This window comes from Salvelinus fontinalis, chromosome 12 (genome assembly GCF_029448725.1).
Source record: "Salvelinus fontinalis isolate EN_2023a chromosome 12, ASM2944872v1, whole genome shotgun sequence".
Taxonomy (NCBI): Eukaryota; Metazoa; Chordata; class Actinopteri; order Salmoniformes; family Salmonidae; genus Salvelinus; species Salvelinus fontinalis.
In genome coordinates, this window is record NC_074676.1 from 28,264,935 (window position 1) to 28,282,335 (window position 17,401).

A 17,401-nucleotide genomic window follows, 5' to 3' on the forward strand; every position below is an offset into this window, starting at 1 on the left:
TGTTCCCCAATTACAGTCAGGCGGTGGCAGTTTTTTTGCTTGAGCAAATTGATTGCAAGAAGCCTAAACAGATATAGTTTTTGACAAAAATTATTGATTATATTTGGACACTATATAATCACCTCTATTTATGTGTGAGAATACTTTAACAGATTTCCAAAATTAAATATGAGCTGATTTCCTGGTGATTTTAGTCTTTAATGTCCAACAATGATAATTATTCATAAAAAAAAATACAATTAATTTGTGAAAACATGGGGTCCGAATAAAATCACCTGCGGACCGAATTTGGCCCGTGGCCCGCCTATTGGGGAACCCTGCCATAGCATTTAAAAGTTAACTAAAAGTCTGATGGCACCAGCTCCCAAATCGCTTATATCGCCCATATCAACGACCATCTGTTCCCAAGTGTTCCCTAAGTGTTCCCACGCATAAATAGATATATGTAGTCATATACCAATGTAATCAAGGATTTACATTTTTGTGTTTTTGTGAAATAATATATCTATCTGGGCTTCTTGCGGTCAATTTGGACAAGGACGTAAGCAAGTCATTCAAGTGTGTTAACCCTCGCAAGGCTGCCAGCCCAGACGGTATCCATCATGAAGTGCGTTCTCAGTCCCCTCCTGTACTCCCTGTATACCCACACAACAGTAGTAGGTCCTCATTAACAACAACGATGAGCCGGCCTACAGAGAGGAAGTACTGTAGGCACTCTGATGGTGGGGTACCAGGTAAACAAATTCTCCCTCAACGTCAGCAAAAAACATTTGCGGATTGTGGACTTCAGGAGGAAGCAGGTTGGGCACGCCCTCATCCTCATCAACAGGGCCGACATGGAGATGGTCAAAAACTTCAAGTTCCTCTGTGTACACCTCTCTAATGAGCTGAAATGGTCAAACCACACAAACACCATGATGATGAAGGCACGGTAGCGACTCTTCAACCTCAGGAGACTGAAGAAATTCGCCCTGTCCCCATCGAGAGCTTATAGTCGAACAACTCCACCACCGCTGACCGCAAGGCTCTGCAGAGGGTTGTACGCTCAGCCCAACGCATCATTGGGTGCTCACTGCCTGCACTCCAGGACACCTACAACCTGTGTTCTTGACAGTCTTATCTTTCAGTGACGGGGTCATAATATTTGAAACCTTAAAAGTTCAAAAGATAGTCACATCTGAAATAATAGCGGTTCTATGAACCAATCGCTATGTCTTTCAAATCAGGCGACCGCACCCCTAGTTTGGAAAACGCTGTTATTTGCAAAGTGCTAATTAACCATTATGTAATATTGTGAACAATCCTTTTCTAAGCAATTCTCTGTAAGTACCTTATCTTTTAGGAAGTTCTCATTTATACAAATATTCAACCTATTAAAGCAGAATGGATGTCCCTGAAGACAGACTATTAAACATGAACAATCTATTACTCAAATATTTCCAAGTACATGCATTCAAAGTTGTAAATCATGACATGCTGAGGATACTTTTTTTATGAGAGTTGTGTGTCATGAAAGACTGCAGTCAGTGCAGATTAATATATAAAGGACCATATAAAAAAATTGTACACTAGATGTAAGTACGGTATAACTCTTTATTGCACTGTTATTTTGTCCCACTGTTATTTTGTCCCACTGTTATTTTGTCCCACTGAGTGAATATGTTTTACAGAGTATAAAATTAATTATCATTATTCAAGTTTTCAGATTAACAACTTTGTAATTGATGCTGAAGAACTGACCAATGTTGTTTTTGAAGCAATCCTTATACAGTTAAGTTTCCCAAATAAACAAACACTTTAACAGTTACACAATATTTGTCAGGTACAGATCTGAAGAAAAAACATTAACAGAGGGAGAGTGTGTACAGTGATGGATTTCCCTTGTCAAAGACATTGTGTATGTGACTTTGTGCATTCCCGTCATCCCTCCTCAGCACCCTCCTCCACACACCTCTCTCCCTATGTACGATGGATTATTCATCACTGTTTCTCTGAGTGCAGACCAATTGCAAGCCCACTGCTGCCTCGCATTATTTCCACTGGGACTCTTTCAGGGACCATTCCCATCTCAGTGGGGAGTTAGAATAAGGCTACAGAGAGAAATGTTTCTCTCACACACACACACAGAGAGAGAGATCGTGACCATCCTACATGGCAGGCAGTATAACCCCTCATGGGCTCTTGGGATTTGTGTTTTATGGTATTCATAAAAGCATTGCTATAAATCCCTCCTCAGGACTTTATGCTGTGGGATATGTTACATAGACACATACCAGTAAGCAAAATTACATTTAAAAGACATCTACAAGATGTATTTTCCAGATGTTGAAGTTAGGTTCACTGTAGGTTCTGATGAAAGGTGAAAATACATTTTCTGGATGTAAAATATGTATTTTCACACAAACACACATACACACACTCAAATACACCCACACTTTTACGCTCATCATATGCTGCTGCTACTCTGTTCTTTATTTGACTCTTATTATTTTCCATCCTGATGCCTAGTCACTTTACCCTGCCTTAGTGTATACTGAACAAAAGTATAAACACAACATGTAAAGTGTTGGTCCCATGTTTCATGAGCTGAAATAAAAGATCCCAAAAATTTCTCATACACACAAAAAGCGCATTTCTCTCATTTTGTGAACAAATTTGTTTACATCCCTGTTAGTGAACAATTCTCCTTTGCCTAGATAATCGATCCACCTGAAAGATGTGGCATATCAAGAAGCTGATTTAAAAGCATGATCATTACACAGGTGCACCTTATGCTGGGCACATAGACCACTCTAAAATGTACAGTTTTGTCACTCAACACAATGCCACAGATGTCTTGAGGGAGCGTGCAATTGGCATTCTGACTGCAGGAATGTCCACCAGAGCTGTTGCAAGAGAATTTAATGTTCATTTCTCTACCATTAGCCGCCTCCAACGTTGTTTTAGAGAATTTGACAGTACATACAACCAGCCTCACATCCGCAGACTACATGTAACAGGACCTCTACATCCGGCTTCTTTACCTGCGGGATCGTCTGAGATCAGCAACCCGGACAGCTGATCAAACTGTGGGTTTGCAAAACGGAAGAATTTCTGCACAAACTGTCAGAAATCATCTCAGGGAAGATCATATACATATCCTCACCAGGGTCTTGACCTGACTGCAGTTTGGCGTCGTACCTGACTGCAGTGGACAAATGCTCACCTTCGATGGCCACTGGCACCCTGGAGAAATGTGCTCTTTACGGATGAATCCCGGCTTCAACTGTTCCAGACAGATGGCAGACAATGTGCATGGCATTGTGTGGGCGACAAGTATGTTGATGTCAACATTGTGATTAGATTGCCCCATGGTGGCGGTGGGGTTATGATATGGGCAGACATAAACTACAGACAACGAATACAATTGCATTTTATCGATGGCAATTTGAATGCACAGAGAATCCGTAATGAGATCTTGAAGACCATTGTCGTGCCATTAATCCACCACCTTCATCTCATGTTTCAGCATGATAATGCACGGCCCCATGCCACAAGGATCTGTACACAATTCCTGGTAGCTGAAAATGTCCCAGTTCTTCCATGGCCTGCATACTCACAAGATGTCACCCATTGAGCACGTTTGGGATGCTCTGGATTAACTTGTACGACAGCGTGTTCCAGTTCCCGCCAATATCCAGCAACTTTGCACAGCCATTGAAGAGGAGTGGGACAACATTCTACAGGCCACAATTAACAGCCTGATCAACTCAATGCAAAGGAAATGTGTTGCACTGCATGAGACAAATGGTGGTCACACCAGATACTGACTGTCTTTCTGATCCACGCCCCTACCTTTTTTTTAAGGTGTCTGTGACCAACAGGTGCATATCTGTATTCCCAGTCATGTGAAATCTATAGATTAGGGCTAATTAATTAATTTCAATTGACTGATCTCCTTATATGAACTGTAACTGTAAAACCTTTGAAATTGTTGCGTGTTGCGTTTATATTTTTGTTCAGTATACATACAGTGACTTCAGAAAATATTCACACCCCTTAACTTTTTCCACTTTTTCCATGAATTAAAAATGTATTAAATTGAGATTCTGTGTCATTGGCCGACACACAATACCCCATAATGTCAAAGTGGAATTATGTTTTTAGAATTATTTACAAATTCCTAAAAAATTTAAAGCGGGAATGTCTTGAGTCAATAAGTATTAAAGCCTTTTGTTACGGCAAGCTAAATAAGTTCAGGAGTAAAAACTTGCTTAACAAGTCACATAATAAGTTGCATGGACTCCATGTGCAATAATAGTGTTTAACATGATTTTTGAATGACTACCTCATCCCTGTACCTCACACATACAATTATCTGTAAGGTCCCTCAGTGAATTTCAAAAACAGATTCAATCTAAAAGACCAGGGAGGTTTTCCAATGCCTCGCAAAGAAGGGCACCTATCTGTTTGATCATGGTGAAGTTATTAATTACACTTTGGATGGTGTATCAATACACCCAGTACCTACAAAGATACAGGCGTCCTTCCTAACTCAGTTGTCGGGATAAGGAAACCGCTCAGGGATTTCACCATGAGACCAATGGTGACATTTAAAACAGTTACAGAGTTTAATGGCTGTGAAAGGAAAACACTGAGGAACATTGTAGCTACTCCAGAGTGAAAAGGAAGCCTGTACAGAATAAAAATATTCCAAATCATGCATCCTCTTTGCATTAAAGTAAAACTGCAAAAAATGTGACAAATAAATTCACTTTATGTCCTGAATACAAAGTGTTATGTTTGGGGCAAATCCAACACAACACGTCACTGAGTGCCACTCTTCACATTTTCAAGCATGGTGGTGGCTGCATCATGTTATGGGTATGCTTGTCATCGGCAAGGAGTAGGGAGTTTTTTAGGATAAAAAATAAAATAATAGAGCTAAGCACAGGCAAAATCCTAGAGGAAAACCTGGTTTAGTCTGCTTTTCAACTGACACTGTGTCACGACTTCCACCGAAGGTGGCTCCCCTTCCTGTTTGGGCGGCGCTCGGCGGTCGTCGTCACCGGTCTACTAGTTGCCACCGATTCCCTTTTCCTATTCTGTTGGTTGTGTCTTATTGGTTTCACCTGTTTCTTGTTTGGGATTCTTGCTCCAGCTCGATCTATACCTGGCTACCGTTCGCCCGACTCCCTCTGGTGAGGAGAGCGTGAGCGTCCTCGTCTCCTGCCTGACGGGCAGAGCCCTGAAGTGGGCCAACGCGATTTGAAACAGCCCAGACTCCGCAAGGGACCACTACCTAGAGTTCACCTGCCGGTGCCGGGCCGTGTTCAACCACCCTCCAGAGGGCTGAGCGGCAGGTGAACGGCTGTTCCACCTTAGGCAAGAAACGAGGAGCGCGCAGGACTTCGCACTGGAGTTTCGGACCTTGGCTGCTGGAGCGGGGTGGAATGACAGAGCACTGATGGACCACTACCGGTGTAGCCTCCGGGAGGACGTCCGCAGGGAGCTAGCTTGTCGGGACGCCCCCCTCTCCCTCGACGAGCTCATAGACATGTCGATCCGACTGGACAACCTGCTGGCGGGCGTTCAGAACGGGCCCTGTTAGTTCCACCTCCCGGCCCTCCCGCTCCAATACCTATGGAGTTAGGGGGGGGCCGCATCGAGGGGAACCGGAGGAGGAGGCTCCTCCTGCACCAGCTGTGGTCGGAGAGGACACTGCCGACCGGTGCTGGAGGTGCTCGTCTGGGAGTCGAGAGCGCAGGCAGAGCACTTCTCGGTCACCCCAGGTGAGTCAGCACCAAACTCACCCAGAGCTCCCTGTTGGTCACATGTTTTTACTAATTTCTTTCACTGAGTTTTCTCCCTCTCTCCAGCATAAGGCGCTAGTCGATTCAGGCGCAGCTGGGAACTTTATGGATCGCGGACTCGCTCGTAGGTTAGGGATTCTGCTGGTGCCGATAGATCCACCCTTCCCCGTGCACTCCTTAGATAGCCGACCATTAGGGTCAGGGCTGGTCAGGGAGGCCACGGTTCCACTGGACATGGTAACGCAGGGGGATCATGGGGAGCGGATTAGTCTCTTCCTTATTGATTCACCTGCGTTTCCAGTGGTGCTGGGGGTTCCCTGGCTGGCTAGTCACAATCCTAGGATTTCTTGGAAACAGGGGGCTCTCCAGGGGTGGTCAGAGGAGTGTTCAGGTAGGTGTATAGGAGTTTCCATCGGTGCCACGATGGTGGAAAGTCCAGACCAGGTTTCCACTGTGCGCATTCCCTCAGAATATGCCGATTTGGCTATCACCTTCTGTAAGAAGAGGGCGACCAAATTACCACCTCATCGAAGAGGGGATTGTGTGATAAACCTCCAGGTAAACGCAGCACTTCCCAGGAGTCACGTGTACCCATTGTCACAGGAGGAGACATATGTCACTGAATCTCTGGGGCAGGGGTACATTCGGCCCTCCACGTCACCCGTCTCCTCAAGTTTATTTTTTGTGAAAAAAAAGGAGGGAGGTCTGCGTCCATGCATTGATTATAGAGGTCTAAATGCCATCACAGTGGGGTTTAGTTACCCGCTACCTCTCATCGCTACGGCGGTAGAATCATTTCACGGAGCGCATTTTTTCACTAAACTGGACCTCAGGAGCGCGTATAATCTGGTGCGTATCCGGGAGGGAGATGAGTGGAAAACCGCGTTTAGTACCACATCTGGTCATTATGAGTGTGGGTCAAAGAATGCTCCAGCCGTCTTTCAATCCTTTGTAGACGAGATTCTCAGGGACCTGCACAGGCAGGGTGTGGTGGTGTATATCGATGATATCCTGATCTATTGCGCCGTGCATGTGTCTCTGGTGCGCAAGGTACTTGGGCGACTGCTGGAGCATGACCTGTACGTCAAGGCGGAGAAATGTGTGTTCTCCAAACAAGCCGTTTCCTTCCTGGGTTATCGCATTTCCACCTCGGGGGTGGTGATGGAGTGTGACTGCGTCAAGGCCGTGCATAATTGGCCGACTCCGACCACGGTGAAGGTGGTGCAGCGGTTTTTAGGGTTTGCCAATTACTACCGGAGGTTTATCCGGGGTTTTGGCCAGGTGGCAGCTCCCATTACCTCACTGTTGAAGGGCGGGCCGGCGCGTTTACGGTGGTCAGCAGAGGGCGGACAGAGCTTTCATTCGTCTGAAGGCGCTGTTTACCGACGCTCCCGTGTTGGCCCCTCCGGACCCCTCTTTGGCGTTCATAGTGGAGGTGGACGCGTCCGAGGCTGGGGTTGGAGCCATGCTATCACAGCACTCGGGCACGCCACCGAAGCTCCGCCCCTGCGCTTTCTTTTCGAGGAAGCTCAGTCCGGCGGAGCGAAACTATGATGTGGGGGACCGGGAGTTGTTAGCTGTGGTAAAGCTCTGAAGGTGTGGAGACATTGGCTTGTGGGGGCTAAGCACCCTTTCCTCATCTGGACTGACCATCGTAATCTGGAGTATATCCGAGCAGCGAGGGGACTGAATCCTCGTCAGGCAAGGTGGGCCATGTTTTTCACTATCTCCTATAGACCAGGTTCCCTCAACACAAAGGCTGACGAGCTGTCCCGTCTCTATGACACCGAGGATCGGTCCATCGATCCTACTCCCATCCTTCCAGCTTCATGTCTGGTGGCACCAGTGGTATGGGAGGTGGACGTGGACATCGAGCGGGTGTTACGATTAGAACCTGTGCCTCCACAGTGTCCAGCGGGTCTTCAGTACGTGCCGCTTGGTGTTCGTGATCAATTGATTCGGTGGGCTCATACGCTACCCTCTTCGGGTCATCCGGGTGTTGAGAGGACAGTGCGGGGTCTTAGGGGAAAGTACTGGTGGCCCACCTTAGCTAAGGACGTGAGGTTTTATGTCTCCTCCTGTTCGGTGTACGCTCAGAGTAAGGCTCCTAGACACCTGCATAGAGGGAAGTTACAGCCCCTCCCCCGTTCCACAACGGCCGTGGTCCCATCTGTCGGTGGATTTTCTCACCGATCTTCCCCCGTCTCAGGGGAACACTACGATCCTGGTTGTTGTGGATCGGTTTTCTAAGTCCTGCCATCTCCTCCCGTTACCCGGTCTCCCTACGGCCCTACAGACTGCGGAGGCCCTGTTTACCCACGTCTTCCGGCACTACGGGGTGCCTGAGGACATCGTCTCTGATCGGGGTCCCCAGTTCACATCCCGAGTGCAGGGCGTTTATGGAGCGTCTGGGGGTCTCGGTCAGCCTGACCTCGGGTTATCACCCCGAGAGTAATGGGCAGGTGGAGAGAGTGAACCAGGATGTGGGTAGGTTTCTGCGGTCATATTGCCAGGACCGGCCAGAAGAATGGGCGAGGTACGTCCCATGGGCGGAGGTTGCTCAGATCTCACTCCACCACTCCTCCACGAACATGTCGCCTTTTCAGTGCGCGTTGGGCTACCAGCCGGTCCTGGCACCGTGGCATTAGAGCCAGACCAAAGCTCCTGCGGTGGAGGAGTGGGTGCAGCGCTCTAAGGAGACCTGGAGGGCCGTCCAGGAATCACTCAAACAAGCTGGGGGGCGGCAGAAGAGGAGCGCTGACCGCCACCGCAGTGAGGCCCCCGTGTTCGCACCGGGGGACAGGGTCTGGCTCTCGACCCGAAACCTGCTCCTCCGCCTGCCCTGCCGGAAGCTGGGGCCGCAGTGTGTGGGGCCATTTAAAGTCCTGAGGAGAATAAACAAGGTATGTTATAGGTTACAGCTCCCTTCTTACTATCGTATTAACCCCTCGTTTCATGTGTTTCTCCTCAGGCCGGTGGTAGCTGGTCCCCTGCAGGAAGGTGAGGTGCCGGAGGTCCCTCCGCCCCCTCTGGACATCGAGGGGTCCCCGGCGTACACAGTACGTTCTATTCTGGACTCTAGACACCGGGTGAGGAGTCTACAGTACCTCGTGGACTGGGAGGGGTACCAGAGCCAGACCCTGTCCCCCGGTGCGAACACGGGGGCCTCACTGCGGTGGCGGTCAGTGCGCCTCTTCTGCCGCCCACCAGCTTGTTTGAGTGATTCCTGGACGGAGTCAGGCGCAGAGAGCAGAGGTTTAAGGAAAACCTTAAGGAGAGGTGCTGGAACCGGTGGGGAACATTTTGGATCCATCACTGCTGAGGGATTTCCATCGCCTCCATCCGGATCGCCCTGCGCCTCGCCCTCCGGGTCGCCCTCGAGGGGGGGGGGTACTGTCACGACTTCCACCGAAGTCTTCCCCTTCCTGTTCGGGTGGTGCTCGGCGGTCGTCGTCACCAGCTGCCACCGATTCCCTTTTCCTTTTCTGTTGGTTATGTCTTATTGGTTTCACCTGTTTCTCGTTTGGGGTTTGGTTTAGGGCTATTTAAGCCTGTTATGCCCGCCTGCTTTTGTGCGGGCTTGTTTCTCTGTTCTGTTTTGTGGATGGTATTGTTTGTATTTTTCCGGACTGTTTGTGTCCTGTTTTGGGCCGGTCATTTATTCGCCTGTTGTTTGGGCATGACTTTTTCTCACCGGAATAAATATGGTTTTCCTTAAACCTCTGCTCTCTGCGCCTGACTCCGCACCCACCACTGCTAGTTTCGTAACACACTGGGAGACAAATTCACCTTTCAGCGGGATAATAACCTAAAACACAAGGCCAAAAATACACTGGAGTTGCTTCCCAAGACGACTTGAATGTTCCTGAGCGGCGTAGTTACAGTTTTGACTTAAATCGGCTTGAAAATCTATGGCAAGACTTAAAAATGGCTGTCTAGCAATGATCAACAACCATTTTCAATGGATTTGCAAAATGTTTTTTTTTAAATGTTTTTACTTTGTCATTATAGGGTATTATGTGTTCATGGGTCTGCTTCATCCAAAAAAGTCAATTTAATCAATTTTGAATTCAGGCTGCAATACATAATGTGGAATAAGTCAAGAGGTATGAGTACTTTCTGAAGGCACTTAAAATGCCTTGTACTCCTGCACATTGTTCTTGTGCTGGTACTCCCTGTCTACAGTATAGCTTCATTCATGCGTATATGTTATTCCTCGTGTTACTATTTGTATTTTTATTATTATTATTTCTTAAGTCTGCATCGCCGGAAAGTGCAAGGCAAGCATTTCACGCCCGTTTTATTCGGGGCATGTGACAAATAAAATTTGATTTGAAAAGCTTTAAAACTGGCAGTAATGATGTAGTCCAACCTATATAATAAACCAAGAGACCACTTCAACTACCAAAGTGTAAATGTAAAGCATGCTGGGTGTTATTCGAATGAGCTCAGCCCCGAAACAAGTAAAAATTTGGTCGGTCTGGACCTGACCAAATCTGACGAAGCACAGACGTCTAGGCTTTGTTTCACAAGTTTTAACAGCACAGTATGCCACAGTTCAGTACAGTAGAGCACTGTACTGTAGTGTACCCTGCTGTACTGTAAGGTACTGTGCTGTTCCAACTTGTGAAACATAGATGTCTATTATTGGTTCACATTTGGTTCTGATCGGACTAAATCTGAACCAATGATAGACGTCTATGTTTGGGCCAAATATAGGCCGGTCCAGATCGGACGTCTGTGGACGTTGAAATCAAGGCCGGTCGTCTAGACGTCTATGATTGGTTCAGATTTGGTCTGTTCCGGACCAAAAATCTATGTCCGTGGACGTTGAAATCAAGGCTGTTCCGGACTGCACCAAAAAAAGACGCCAGGTCTGAACAGAACCAAAAGAAAGGGTTAAAACTCTCAATAACCACCTACATTATGTTTCAATGGCTGACACAACAAGGATTTATGCTACTCATTGCCCTTTGCCGCTACAAATGACAAAGAGAAACAAGTAGATTGCCTCTTGTAGACCGGACAACTCTGGTGTTGTTATTGGAGATTGTGAGAGTTTGATTGATTTGAAACAATTAGTTAAAGGTCAAACAATCACTCAACCAATACCCTTTCTATCAAATTTACATTCAACACAAGTACTGGCAGAACAAACTCTATCATTCTTTATTTGACTTGTTTCTTTGGATCAATTCACCACGGGTGACTGGAACGTGTGACAACACAGCATACAGACTGTTAACCGGTACATCTAACCCTGTGTTCTAGTGTCAGATCAGGATGTATGCTAATTTGTGAGAGAGAACAAAGAGTGATTAGCGTTTTTGATGTTATGTAGCATCGTGCAGTACTGTACAATGCCCCAGTGTCATCTCAAATACATCAATTTTGAGCACATTGTGAATCATTTCATCTCACTCATCCAAGGCTATGCCGCTTCAAGCGTTGCTTTTTTACCCAGTCTTTTCAAGGTCAGTCCACACACTGAGCAGACTCTCTCCTCCTCTTCTATTACTTTACACTTACCATGTGCTCTCTCCCTTTCTGCTCACTAGCCTATGAGGAGTCGCCAGAAAACGCTAAGTTTTAGTTCAGGGATACAATATTTTCAACTTAACTTACGTTTTCCCTGAAAAACGGAAGTGGGAACTCCGCTCAGGCATCTTTCTACACCTGCTATGTTAGGTTAGCTGCTCCCTAACGCCTCTCTTCTATGTATACTCCATTCCTCTTCTCAATATCCATTTGCACCATCTCTCCTTTCCTATCCCCTCTCTGTTCAGACAATGACGAGACCTTGAATCCAAAGGGAAGAGGAAAGGAAAAACAAATCTAAATTTTCTCTGTGTTTCTCTCAGCCCTGTATACTGCTAAATGCTGAAAGTAAACTCCTGTCTGCACCTTGGGCACAGTTTTAATAAGCACGTGTGTGCTTGTTTTGTTTGGAGCTGGTAGGGGCAATATCAGGATTACCTGATTGATAAATAACCTATTGCCTTCCTGAATTGAATAAGTGAACAATGACAGGGACTTTCAAGCAGCAGTAATTCATCATGGGGGATTCCCTCTCTGATTTAACAATAGAACATACATCTCTCCTGTTTGGGTTGGTCCATGTTACTCTGTCTGAAGACATCTTTAACAACTGTTATTTCAATGCCAATTTCAATGAAGGTGTATATTTCAGGCAGACACAACACCCACATGAGAGCTACACACCACACTAAATGAATATTGGTGGCACCACAGGTAGCTAATTTAGGCAGGGCTCCTACTTCTCCAGTTATGCTTCACACATTCATATTGACATGGTGGGTCTAATCAGTTGCCATGGATTCAAATGTCATGAGTGGCATAACTGTATCCTACAATACTACTTGTTTTGTAGAAGGGTAGATATATGCAATAATTTGTTTTAGGGTTTGGTTTAATTTGCCATTTTGTGGAGAGAGTTGGTCCTGCTACTGGATGCTAGCTGTTGTAGGATTGAAGAGAATTTGAGAATAAAACTCAGTATTCAGTAGGTCAGCTTTCTCCCAAAGCCCAAATTGCACACTTGATGTTATTCACTGTAGCGTACTTCACTGGTGTTGGAGCCAAGGTTTCCCAATACCCCTAGCTGAAAAGTGAAAACACTATCATCTTCAGGCAGGGGCTTCATAAAACCTAACCTTCATTGAATCTCTTGTCGACGGGTGGGGTCATCTGATAGATCAGAACAACAAAGCCACAGAGAGGAGGATAGCCAGAGCCAGAGTTATAGTCAAACACCATTGGTTGTCCACGAACAATAAGGCTGTGTTAGATAACTGCATGCAGTGGTTTTGCCAGGGGAGCACTGGCCATGGAATCTACAGCGGTGATCTCCTAAAGTCCTTAACAGCATCATTTTATCCATAACTGCACTAAACAGATCAGAGTGATAGAAGTTCCACATTTTAAGCCAGATATACAGTACTTTTCAACCTTGAGGGAGGGATGTGTCGATGTACCATATTTTCTTTTGTCGTGAAAACATAACATCTCCTTTTCTAATATGAAATGTGCATACATTACAATGCTATGTTGTTACATTCTGTATATGTCAGCATTGGGTGCATATCATGAATGAATCTATTTATCTGTGTGTTCTTATACAGTCTACTATGGTATGGGAACACAGTGCTTGCTGGGACATAGTCTCCATTGAGTTAACTCGAGTTGTTTTTTATGTTTACTAAGGCAGCTGGGAGCCATGAAATATGAATATATAAAGCCTTCCAAATAACTGGGAGTCAATTATGCTGATCATCACCTCCCATCTTTACACCAAATGTCAATCTGAAGTCCTGCAGTAGTACAGGAAGGTACCGTATCTGTCCAAATCTCAGGCACTGGACAGAGAGCACCAGAACTCATTTCCATTTGGTATTTCATCAAAACTAGAATACATCTTGGAGGCCTTCATTTAAAAAAAAAACTTTATTTCAACAGGGAGTCATACTGAGACCTCTTTTAAAGAAGAGCCCTGTATTACAGAAATGACAGAAAATACACACATCAAAATATACATGCAAAATGCAAGCAGAAAGAAAACACGGTTATAAAAAGAAAAACATTCATCAGTAATAAGGTCCTCAATCAGCTTTCTGAATTGCCCTAGAGGCACCAAAACATCACATTAAGAACATTTTGTTCCACAAATAAGGTGCAAGAAAACTAAAAGCTGATTTACCTAACTCAGTAGAGACCAAAGGAATGTCCAGTTAGCCATCCCTGAGACTGGGTGTGGTAACTCATATGTTTAAAGTTTAGTAATGATGTTCGGTACAGTGGGAGTTTCTGTAAAATGGCTTTATAAATGAAAACATAGTAATGTATCAACTTCCGTGACATCAAAGAGGGCCAACCAACTTTCTGGTAGAGAATGCAGTGATGAGTACTAAAACTGACGCCTGTAATGAAGTGCAGTGCGCAATGATAACGGCTTTAATGAAGTGTCAGATGTGTTCACATAGATGATGTCGCCATAGTCTAGGACCGATAGGAACGTCGACTGAATAATTAGCTTTCTACTATTTAGCAAGAGGCATGACCTGTTTCTCTTGAAGAAGAACATTTTGATTCTCAGCTTCTTAACTAACTCATCAATATGATTTTTATAAGACAGCTTTTCATCTACACAGATATTTATAATCAGGGAAAAACTAAATATGGGCACCATGCAAAGTACATTTGCTTAAATCATTAGAGTTATTTTTATGCGCTCTAGAGAAAGTTTTACCTGCATTCAATACTAATTTCAGTCCAATCAAGCTTTCTCAACACTGGGGCCCCACAAGGGTGCGTTCTCAGCCCTCTCCTATACTCCCTGTTCACCCACGACGGCATGGCCATGCAGACCTCAAACTCAATCATCAAGTTTGCAGACAACACAACAGTGTTGATTGATTACCAACATCGACGAGACAGCCTAGGGAGGAGGTGAGGGCCCTCGGAGTGTGGTGTCAGGAAAATAACCTCTCACTCAATGTCAGCAAAACAAGAGATGATCGTGGACTTCAGGAAACAGCAAAGGGGGCACCCCCCTTTCCACATCAACGGGAAAGCAGTGGAGAAGGTGGAAAGTTAAGTTCCTTGGTGTACATATCACAGACACACTGAAATGGTCCACTCACACAGACAGTGTGGTGAAGAAGGCGCAACAGTGCCTCTTCAATCTCAGGAGGCTGAAGAAATTTGGCTTGTCACCCAAAACCCTGACAAACTTTTACAGATGCACAATCGAGAGCATCCTGTCGGGCTGTATCACAGCCTGGTACGGCAACTGCACCACCCTCAACCGCAAGGCTCTCCAGAGGGTGGTGCACAACACATCACTGGGGGCAAACTACCTGCCCTCCATAACACCTACAGCACCCGATGTCACAGGAAGGCAAAAAAGATAATCAAGGACAATAACCAATCGAGCCACTGTCTGTTCACCCCACTTCCATCCAGAAGGCGAGGTCAGTACAGGTGAATCAGAGCTGGGACAGAGAGATTGAAAAACAGCTTCTATCTCAAGGCCATCAGATTGTTAAACAGCCATCACTAGCACAGAGAGGCTGCTGCCTACCTACAGACTTAATATCATTGGCCACTTTAAAAAATGGAACACTAGTCACTTTAATAATGCAACTTTAATAATGTTTACATATCTCGCATTACTCATCTCATATGTATATACTGTATACTGTATCCTTCAGTATCTATTCTTTACTATCTATTGCATCTTAGCTCCTCACCCCTCACTGCTTATCCATATATTTTATACTTATATATTCTCATCCCATTTCTTTACTAGATTGTGTGTATTAGGTTTTGTTGTGGAATTTGTTAGATATTAGGTTTTGTTGTGGAACTTATTAGATATTAGGTTTTGTTGTGGAATTGTTAGACATTACCTGTTAGATACTGCTGCACTGTAGGATCTAGAAACATAAGAATTTCACTACACTCGCAATAACATATGCTAACCATGTGTATGTGACCAATAAAATTTGATTTGATTTCAAGGCAGACTGTAGTTCAGATAGAGCCTGGTCAACCATGGGGGCAATAGCATACACAAAAGTATCATCGGAATACAAGTGCAGGTAACAATTTTTTACAGTCAATATTGTGAAAGTAAATGTTGAGAGGCTTCACTGCAGGTAGATTGTATGTTTAAAATTTCAATATAATGTTTGGAGAAAAAAAATCGAAAGGAACTGTACTTTCTATATACAGTGCCAGTCAAGTTTGGACACACCTACTCATTCCAGGGTTTTTCTTAATTTTTTACTATTTTATACATTATAGAATAATAGTGAAGACATCACATCTATGAAATAACATACAATGGGGCAAAAAGTATTTAGTCAGCCACCAATTGTGCAAGTTCTCCCACTTAAAAAGATGAGAGTGGCCTGTAATTTTCATCATAGGTACAATTCAACCATGACAGACACAATTAGAAAAAAAAATCCAGAAAATCACATTGTAGGATTTTTAATGAATTTATTTGCAAATTATGGTGGAAAATAAGTCCCCAATAAGTCCCCAGTTCACGTCCCGAGTGGAGGGCGTTTATGGAGCATCTGGGGGTCTCGGTCAGCCTGACCTCGGGTTATCACCCGAGAGTAATGGGCAGGTAGAGAGAGTGAACCAGGAGGTGGGTAGGTTTCTGAGGTCATATTGCCAGGACCGGCCAGGAGAGTGGGCGAGGTACGTCCCATTGGCAGACTCTTCCACGAACATGTCACCGTGGCATCAGAGTCAGACCGAGGCTCCTGTGGTGGAGGAGTGGGTGCAGCGCTCTAAGGAGACCTGGAGGGCCGTCCAGGAATCACTAAAGCAAGCTGGTGGACGGCAGAAGAAGAGCGCTGACCGCCACCGCAGTGAGGCCCCCATGATCGCACCAGGGGACAGGGTCTGGCTCTCGACCCGAAACCTGCCCCTCCAACTGCCCTGCCGGAAGCTGGGTCTGCAGTGTGTGGGGCCATTTAAAGTCTTGAGGAGGATAAACGAGGTGTGTTATAGATTACAACTCCCTTCTTATTATTGTATTAACCCCTCGTTTCATGTGTCTCTCCTCAGGCCGGTGGTAGCTGGTCCCCTGCAGGAAGGTGAGGTGCCGGAGGTCCCTCCGCCCCCTCTGGACATCGAGGGGTCCCCGGCGTACACAGTACGTGCTGTTCTGGACTCTAGACGCCGGGTGAGGGGCCTGCAGTACCTCGTGGATTGGGATGGGTACGGTCCGGAGGAGAGGTGCTGGGTACCGGTGGAGGACATTTTGGATCCATCACTATTGAGAGATCTCCATCGCACCCATCCGGATCGCCCTGCGCCTCGCCCTCCGGGTCGCCCTCGAGGCCGGTGTCGACGCGCTGCGGGTGCCGCGCGTCGGGGGGGGGGGGGGTACTGTCACGAATCCCACCGAAGGCGGTTCCTCTTCCTGTTCGGGCGGTGCTCGGCGGTCGTCGTCACTGGTCTACTAGCTGCCACCGATCCCTTTTTTCCCTGTTCGATTGGTTGAGTCTTATGGTTTTCACCTGTTCCTTGTTTGGTTGTGATTAGGGCTATTTAAGCTGGCAATGCCCGCTTGCTGTTGTGCGGGCTTGTTCCTTCTGTTAGGTTGTGGTGGATTGTATTTTGTTGTATTTACGCCGTACTGTCGTGGGTCCTGGTTTGGGCCGATCTGGGTTTTATGCGCCTAGTGTGTTGGCGTGACCGTGTCAGTACCATTATTAAATACGTTTGTCCTAACCTTCTGCTCTCTGCGCCTGATTCCTGCACCCACGTGTTACACCATCAGTAGATACACATTGAATTCCACCTGTCAAGTAATTTTGAAAACAGTTACATGCAACCTGGTCTAGGCCAATTGAGGAAAGCCTCCAAATTAGCGAGTGGTGATCAACAGTATCAAAGGCCTTTGACAGGTCGATTAAGAGGGCAGCACAACGTTGCCTTTTATCCATACAGTTAACCACATCATTTATAACTAGGGATGCAGCAGAGATAGTGCTATGACCTGGTCTAAAACCCAACTGATTCCATTAAAAATCTGCCGTTTCCAGCTACAATAGTCATTTACAACATTA

General features: G+C 45.8%; 1 protein-coding gene across 1 annotated transcript in view; it reads left to right on the plus strand.

Annotated features, from left to right (window-relative positions):
• LOC129867089 (uncharacterized) overlaps nt 1–17,117 on the plus strand; it is a 32,753-nt gene extending 15,636 nt beyond the window's left edge. The window contains exon 2 of the mRNA XM_055940251.1: nt 8,764–17,117. Coding sequence (XP_055796226.1) covers nt 15,829–16,833 — 1,005 coding nt within the window. The 5' untranslated portion in view covers nt 8,764–15,828 and the 3' untranslated portion in view covers nt 16,834–17,117. The remainder of the gene's footprint in view (nt 1–8,763) is intronic.
• The last annotated feature ends 284 nt before the right edge of the window (nt 17,118–17,401 follow it).